Raw genomic sequence first — 8,817 nt, 5'->3', positions numbered from 1 at the left:
GTGCTGGTTCTGAGCATCTTTGTCCCTGCCTGCTTCTATTTTCAATACTATATATTAAAATGGCATTAAATTTTGTTTCGATGGTGTATGACCTCTGAAAATAAACAGTAAAATTCTGCTTCTTTCTTAGTGTTGTTGAGGGTAGTTACAGGTTGTTAGACACTTCCTATTTTTCTCAAAACTAAAACATGTGAAGCAATGAATGGAGCTATGTTGAAATTGCCCTCTGGGAGTTGTTTGCTTGTAACTCTTTCTCCTTTTTGGACCTTGAAAGGTTATATATTTTCTGGAATAAACACCTTTAAATGAAACCTCTTAACTTGTGTAATGTAATAGGAAGCAGGAGGTGTTTGTAACCATAGACCAAACGGGGGGAATTTCTGTTGCCTTTACCTCTTTCTGAAGACTAGAAGTATCTCCAGTGTCGCTTTTGTTGCTTTCAAACCTCTGTCCATCTTATTCTTATGCAGGTTGTTACAGACGATGGAATGAGGATGGTAGTAGCAGCTGCATTAAATGCAAAAATGAAACCCTTTCTGTTTCATCTGTTTACAATCTGACTGAATGCAGAAATAGTGAGTCATTTACCATCCCTTTACTTCGATGGGTGTTTTTTGGTGCTGAGATCTCTTCTTGCAGGTGTGGTCCAGCAAAGACTGTTCAAGAAGGTGTCAAACGTTGCAGACTTTTTTCCCCTCCCTTGTACAACTCCAACCTTTTCCAAAGTCCTAATATAACTTTGAGCTTTTGAACATGCAACAAAACCTACAGAAACTTTGAAATTTAGTTTGCAGAAACTGTGCAGAGTGCTGTGGAACCATTCCAGAGTCGGGGGGGATGGGGACGACATGATGACAACACACACTAAAATATTGTTATGTATTAGAGTACCTAATCTGTGAAGCCAAATGCAACATTTAAAAAAAAACATTCTGCCCAATCTAAGTTCTTAAAATAAAAAAAAGTCCTAAACATCAAAATGATTACACTTACAGGGTAGGACCTATATCAAACATACAGTAAGTACTGAATTTTGTGGCTGCTTTAATCTCTGCTGTAAGAAAGTGACATTTGCTGTGCGTGTTTGCTAGGGACTTCTCCAGAGCACAAAATAGCTCAGACTGTACTTGAGTTCTCTGGAAAATCTGTATTAAGAAGGCTATTTTCATTTTGTTCGTGTGCTTTGTTTGAGAGGTGAGAACCATTCAATTCCTTGTAAATATTTTTAATGAAAGAGATAAGAAACTTGATCTAAGTTTCTGGGGAATGCACTAGTGAATTATTTTCTTTTTGGACAAATTATGATGATGCTTGTTTGCTTCCTTTTTTTGAAATTCTCAAAAGTGATATAAAGAATGAATTTTTCATGGGATAAATCAAGGTTCTTACACAATTTCAAATAACTACTGAGAAGTATAATAGCCTTTTACTAAGATTTTCAACAAATCTGTAGTTTTTGTCAGATTTTACTTTAAAAAGTTATTTTTGATTACAGCTGGTATCAGAGGAATGAATTTCCAAATGAATATAAGCACCGTAACTCCTTTCATACAGAACATAGGTGAGTAAATGGAAATAGCAGGAGTGCAGGCTTTGTGATTATTCACTGCGTACCAGCCCCTTCATGACATGGCACTTGAAACAAGTTGTAAAATATGTTTTTCTGTAGCATAGGTTTTATTGTAAATGTAGTAGCCATTTTTACTTTTTCTGGCTTGTTCTCAACAAGAATCTCTTACAAGTCTTAGAGTTGGATTTTGAGGTAACTGTATTTTACTGAATGGTTCTTTCATCTTGTCCTAGTGATCTTGAAGTGATTTTCTGGTACAGGTTGAGCTGGTTATTCATGGAACGCCATAACTTGAGTTTTGAACCTTATGCTGCAACAGTTCTGGTTTTTAGGGCTTGAGGCAACATGTTACGCACCTGTTATGTCTTGGTTAGCCTTTCTATAGGTTGATTTTTTTATCACTGCTGACCAGTCATTTCTGTTTAATCTCCTAAAAATACTTGTTGGACACTGGTAAGAATAATACAAACTGAGAATATTTAGATAGCAGCATTGCACGCTTCAGCAAGAGAGAGGATGCCAAATGAAGTGATTTAGTGTTCCAGGGCGAGTGCTTCTCATCAGTGCTCTTAAAAAGGAAAGCTAAACAGCCATGTCAAACTTGGGTGCTGCTGATCCCTTTCTAACATTTGTCTTGTCGTGTGTGTATACTTGACTCGAAGTATCTAGTGCTCTTCAGAATGTGGACTTCTCAAGCAGAGCTTGTCAGATAGATCTGTTGTCCTAGTTTGTCTGCAACAAGATCAAAACTAACTTTTGTTTCTTAAAATACTTGTTCTTTGGGATCATAATCTTAAATAAAACAGGAGAATAAATATGCAGGGCATTTTTTTGAGGCAGGGAAAGCAGAATAGACATGAGGGAGGGCACCTTTTGCTAATGTCTGCCTGCTTGGGATGGTTTCTGTATCAGTCACTTGTGGAAAACAATACTGGGTGTACTGTACCAGTGGTATATTATCTGTTGACAAGTTTTGTCTTTAGGAGACTTCATTTAAGGAATAAAAGAACAATATTAATATTGAGTGCCTCCCAGCACTGGTTTTGAAAGTTACAGAAAAGAAACAGAACGATGGATTAAAAACTTGTGGCTATCTTCAGGAAGGTAGAGACTAAGGCTTTCCTGGCATTTGGCAGGTGGGGTTGGGGAAGTTGTCCATATAATGAAATGAGTATCGAAAGATCTTTGCAAATGTTTCAGTGAGATCTGTCTGTATATTAAAAAAAAACACAGTTTTTTTTCCCTATGACTATCAGGAAGTTGGTCTTTATCTTTTGTTTAACCCTTCTATTAGAAGAGATTTCTAGTGAATAATATTTTCTCTCTCTTTATATTTTTTTTTCAGGGGGCCCAGAAGTGGCAGCTTCTCTCATCTTAGGGACATTTTTCATCAGTTTATTCCTGATTCTGTCTGTTGCTTCTTTCTTCTACCTCAAACGTGCCAATAAACTTCCTAATGTTTTCTACAGAAGAAACAAAGGTAAAATACCTCTAGATTGTCTATTTAATCTCTAAAGTTTTGGCCTTTGCTCAGTTTCTTAATTTAAAACCTTTTAAACTTCTTTGTGTCAGTGTTCTAAGTTAATGTAGCTACTGCTATCTCTTTTGATCATCCAAAGCAATGCAAACTAATGAAAAACTTTCTCCTGCTATGTGTTTACGGTATTGTGTTTTCGTGGCAGTGCAGAGGATGTCTGTTCTGAGTCTGTGTGCTTAGGTGCATATTACACAGCATCTCTCACTAACCCAGTTATTGGGTTTTTTGTAGCTTTCAGAGATTTGCCAGAGTACAATACTTGACGTTAGTTGTCACTGAATATTAGATATCTGACTTCAAAGAGGAAAAAAAAAAAGGAAAATAAATCAGTGCTTTTTGCACAGGGGGCATTTTTATGGAACTTAGTAATGCTTGTTTATTTCAGTACACAAAATGCCAGACATTTATAAAGCCTTACAAAAAGCAGTTGTTATTTATTCTTGCTTTAGAGAGAAGGGAACTGTAATACTAAAGGGCAGTGGACTTACAATGGGTGTGTCAGCAGCAGGAGAAAGGGAATGGAATTTGAGGTTCCTCATTGTTGCACTACTTATTCAACTGTTTGCCCTCTAGATGCAGGATTTACTGGGGCTTGGAAGAGCTAACTCTTTTTTTTAAAGCAAACATCCCTTAGCTTTTCTTTTTATAATTTAATTTACTATTTGTTTCTGCCATTCCTGTTACTGAGAAATGAAGCCGTGTAACTAAAATGCAGTGACCTGACTTCATGCCAAATTGATTCCAGAAAAACTAGGGAAGGAACATCTGGGATGTGCTTTGCCATAGGGCACCAAGACTTGATGTAGACATCTGGCTCTTTCAGATGCTTCAGTTTCTGTGAAGTTGTTCTATGTGTCCACATTTTACTGGCCTTCAGTTTCTGCAAGGTGGTGAGCAAAATACATGGAAGGTGATGTCTCCATATTGCCCAGTGTTTTGCATGAAACTGAGGCTGATCTATGACTCTCTCGCCCCTTCTATGCAGCCACTTTGATTCCCATTACAACCTCTAGCACAACATTTGCTGTGTTAGAGCTCCTTCTGTTGAAAGCTGTTTACTGGTTAGGGCTGCTAAACAAATAGACCTCCTGTTATTTTCATTCGTATCTTACAGGACCAAGCTCAAGCTAGACTGTCACAATAGAAATAAGCTTAAAAAGATAAAAAGAAGGGGGTGGGTGGAGCAATACAATTCCACTGTTTTGCTAAGAATGCTGTATCTAGTCATGTAACTTCAAGGAACATCACAATTCCAGTCTCTGCGGTATCATTTCATGTAAAAGTATACAACAGTAGCTACCTAAGGTCTAAATTGATCAGTGCCACAGGAACTGCTAGTATCCTAATTACAACTGCCGTATTGATAGATTCTCCTTCAGTTTTTAAGTGGGTCAAGGGCTGTTGTGCTATGACATTTCTAAGCTGGCAGGACACCAGACCTCTGAGGCTTCAGTGGTACTGGTCTGACTTCCACACTTTGCACTGATGGTTCACTCTGGTCCAGCAGGCTGAAGCATTGATGTCCTCCTTTGAAGGAGAAGCATTAGAAACATTTCTCTGGCTTATTATCATGTTAGCTTTCATTCTGTCTGGATGATGATTATCATGTGGCCAATAAAGGCAGCAACCTCTTGTATAAAAGGGTTGCATCTTTCACTGCTCAATTGTTTTCTATTTGTACTGCTTTTTCTGGTAGTTGGCTCAAAGTGCCATTTTTCCTATTGAAGCTTCTTCATATTAAAGAGATACTGCTGTGGCTACTTTCTTTGAAAGCAAAATAAGTCATTCTTGGAGACCTTTGCAACCCTCTCTAATCTTGAAGAGAGTCCTACAGACAATGTACCCTTCTAATGGGATTTCTGAATGTTCTATCTGATTTGGTAGTCTTTGTGACAAAACTATTTTTTTGAACTATTCTGTTGCACGCATGTATTTGTAGAAAACTAGCAGTTCTAGCCTTCTAGATTAATGATGGTTAGTCTCTCTCTTTCTCTCTTTTAGCATCTGTTCTCCAGCCTAGTGAAACAGTAAGTAAATTCTGTCCTTCCAATAGGAACAAACAAGCATAAAACATCAGTAAACAATAACTTAGTTTTAACAGTTTGTTAGGGAGCTAATCTGGTGTATGAGAGAGAAATAAAAATAAAAGATGTTTTGGGGTTCTTTGTCCAAACTGGAAAGAAAGGTGAATACTGACCGTATGGATTCTATTGAGCTACTTTCTCCAAGAAAGACTATGTACACAGTAAATGTTATTGGAACCCTAAAATGTTCCTGTATTTTTTTAATGAAAGACTGTGAAGACAAAAGGTGCTTTGTTTGACATGATTATTCTTCTGTTATGCAGGCATCCATGATACCTCCCCCAGCTTCTTCAGGTGAGGAACTGTTCTCTGGGGCATGCTGCTACAAACATTTTACCTGCTGGCTTCCCTTTTATGCATCTCGTTATTGAAAAGCAGGCAAACTATCCCAAAGTGGATATGCTAAGAACACACAGCAAGTCAAAACAGTTACCTGTAAAGCCTGGTATAGAACTGTGGAATCTGTTGAGGGGACACAAATCCAATGAAATCTGTCTAGTAGACCTTTTTGATAGGATTTATTGCTTTAATTAATGTAGGCATACAGTATTGATGGAGTACTTTATGTTAAAATAGATCTTTGACAGCTCCTAAAATAGATCTTTGACTTCTCTGTCCTAATAGAGAAGTCTTACAAGTAGATGCAATATTTTTTCATAAGTGCTCAAAAATAAATTATTCAGTCTGGGACCTATTTTCAGGATTGGAATCTTCTTGACAATGCCAGGTTGGCTCATTTTCAGGCTTGCTGATTTGAAGCTTATCAGCTTCTTGAAACATATAACACAGACTGTTTGGAATGTACCATTTTGTGTGTGGGGGGGGTGTTTGTAGGTTGGCTCTTTTTGGCAAGGTGGGTTTTTAATCCGTGTGAAACTCAGGCAGACATTTATTTCTTGGGCAAGATTTCATCTAATCAGCTTGTCTCAATTTTCCTCCCCAATTTTTCATAATTTCAGCCTATAAACATTACTGAGAAGTCCATACTCTAATCTGCTGTTTTAGACCAGATCCGGGTAATCCAAGAGCAAAAACTTGCTTTTTGGTGGGCCTCTAAATTTGTGCTGCTTCTAGGAAACAGTACATGCTGTTCTTACATTATTAATGAGCCAGTGAGAGCCTAATAAAGCATGAAATATCTAAATATGACTCTCCCAAAATATGTATTTAAAAGGGCAATGGATTACACCTAATCAAATCAAGGCATTCTTTTAAGTGTCTCTGACCATGTAACAAGGTTCAAAAAGAAGTGGGTAGGAAAGGATATATTTTGCAAATGATAGAAAATTTTATATCTATACATGAAATTAATTTAGAGTGACTAGGCAACTGGATTTATTTGGCCAGGGTAATACAGTAAAATATCTTTGTCTCTATGCTTGATCCATATACTTTCAAGACAATGACAGAACTTGTGGTGACTTAAAAGTGAGACAGACCAAATCTGCTAAAAACTTAAGAAATAATGGCCTTCCAAGCTCAGCAAAATTTCTGGTCTCGCTTCTCATGTATGCATAGGCCTTTTTAATCAAGATGGTATAATTAAAATTAAATTTTAATTAATGCAGGCTTTAACTTTTAAACATTTTTTAGATGTGTTCCAAACTTGATCTGGGTCTGGCCGTTAAACTGACAGCCAGTGCTGCTTGTGAAAAGTCTTGGTTTCCTTACCTTAATTTATACATCTGTTTAAAAAGAAAGTACAGTTGTGAGGGTTTTTGTTAGGGCTGAAAATGGAAAGCTTCATGTCCTGTAAACACTTACAAATAATGGAAATGCCAGTTTGTAATGAGCACCTCATTTAGTAGGCCGTTAGAAGCTTGTTTAAACAAGTTCATTTGTGGACTTTTGCTGTATCAGCTCTATGTAGGGTTTTTTATGTTTTGGTGGTTTTGGTTTTTGTTGTTTCTTTTTTTTTTAAGGTCCAGAATGACTTTGGTCACTCAGGAATTGTTGGATGGCATGTGGTGTTAGGAATTAATGATAAAGGCATGCTTATACAGCAGGAGCTAATGATGTTTCTGTGCCCATCATTTCAGTTCGGAAGCCACGATATGTCAGACGAGAACGGTCACTAGTGACGTCGGCATCTGCTGCTATGATCTCTTCTTCCGAAACCAGGGTCAGCAATGTTTAACCTTCATTCTTGACTGAGGACTTTATAAGTGTACACAGTGTCGAAGAAACTTTTTCTGAATCCACTGAAGTGCCAGGAAAACATCGCGAGCAGCTGACCTAAATGGAAGCCAAATGACTGTGTCAAAGGGTTTGTGCCAAATGTTGACAGAGAAATGAACTAAGGGAAGGATACTGATGGCAGGCTACATCCAGTTCGGTGAACTGCTTTGGTGATCTTGAAATGCACTGTTGCAGCTCTGTGGTTTCATTTGTCTCCTACAGATGCTGTGTTTGAAGTCTTTAAAGACTCTGCCTTTCTTTGGTACGCTTTCAGTTTTGGCAAGTTCTTCTTCCTGTGTTGTGATGTGTTCTGTGTCCCCAGAGCTGAATGTCTCAGTGCTGCAGGCCAACGTGAAATACTGGGATTACTCAAGGATGTGGACTTGTTTGAAGGACCCACTTGTAAATGCTAACACTAAGTGCCACTGCTTTAACGTTGTAGGACAATATAACAGTACTTAACATGCAGTATCCTTTTGAAGCAAAAAATGATGCCTCCTGGAGCATCCTCTTCAGCCTATGACATAGCTGACCCTGGTTTTTAACTGTGAATATAGACCCACTATCCAGATACTGTTGTTCTTGGTGCTTTTGAAGGCTGTGGTCAGTATGGTCCAATCCCAAGTGTGGGAATTTGTTGGGAAGCTTTTCCAGTTGGCTTCAGCTCAGTCCTTGGATAAAGAGCCGTTTGCTATGGCTTTGTAACTGATAGGCTGCTATGTCTGTCCTGCAAAGATTGTCTCCGCTAGCTTCCTTCCCTTAACACAGCAGTTGAAGGGAAAGCAGAATTCCTGCAGGGTAGCTGCGTGTCTGTTAAACATGTCGGTGAGTATCGCGATGAACTGGAGAGGTCAGGTGAATTTCTGCCAATGCAATAAGGGGTTTCTTTGGTCAAGCCCTTCATTAACATGCCTGACATCTGCAGGCCAGCACCTTATGACAGAGCTCAAGTATTTCCTTGGTGAAGGTGCCAGGCCAAATAGCCCCCACTCTCAGATGCTTGTTCTTGCCCAGCTTATGCCAGCTGTGTGGCTGAGTAGTCACTTGATCAGGAACTTAAAGTAGCTGTAAACTAGGGGTTTTTTGGCTGGGTTATCCTTCACGAATTTTTTTTCCTGGCATGGTTGACTGTTGCCATGTGAACACATGTATCAGCATAATGGGCACAGTGGTATGGGTGTAAGAGTGGGTGACTGGGAAATAAGTGAAAAACCTGAGGTTGCTAAATTGGTTGAAGTGTCACTGTCACCGTATGTGAAATTATAACTATGCCGCTTGTGCATTCCCACCTACCTGTGTTGCTATTGCCTGTTTTGGTTTAGCTGGCACTCCATTATGTGTCTGTGCTCCTAAAATAAATTACTTGGAAGCTCTTCATCGGCATCCACTGGCATGGACATAAACTGGAACAGTCGGTTCTCTTTTTCAGGAAAATGTGAACATAACTG

The 8,817-nt window shown here is 38.6% G+C and overlaps 1 protein-coding gene across 1 annotated transcript in view; it reads left to right on the top strand.

The window, feature by feature from the left end:
* LOC103917955 (chromosome unknown open reading frame, human C1orf159) overlaps positions 1 to 7,828 on the top strand; it is an 11,236-nt gene extending 3,408 nt beyond the window's left edge. The window contains exons 4-9 of the mRNA XM_009325177.1: positions 471 to 575; positions 1,496 to 1,561; positions 2,916 to 3,050; positions 5,109 to 5,134; positions 5,455 to 5,485; positions 7,231 to 7,828. Of these exons, the coding sequence (XP_009323452.1) occupies positions 471 to 575; positions 1,496 to 1,561; positions 2,916 to 3,050; positions 5,109 to 5,134; positions 5,455 to 5,485; positions 7,231 to 7,328 (461 nt within the window). The 3' untranslated portion in view covers positions 7,329 to 7,828. The remainder of the gene's footprint in view (positions 1 to 470; positions 576 to 1,495; positions 1,562 to 2,915; positions 3,051 to 5,108; positions 5,135 to 5,454; positions 5,486 to 7,230) is intronic.
* The last annotated feature ends 989 nt before the right edge of the window (positions 7,829 to 8,817 follow it).

Source organism: Pygoscelis adeliae, unplaced genomic scaffold, assembly GCF_000699105.1.
Source record: "Pygoscelis adeliae isolate BGI_AS28 unplaced genomic scaffold, ASM69910v1 Scaffold36, whole genome shotgun sequence".
Taxonomy (NCBI): domain Eukaryota; kingdom Metazoa; phylum Chordata; class Aves; order Sphenisciformes; family Spheniscidae; genus Pygoscelis; species Pygoscelis adeliae.
The sequence above is the reverse complement of the archived record's forward strand: the minus strand, read 5'-3'. Positions and strand labels throughout refer to the sequence as shown.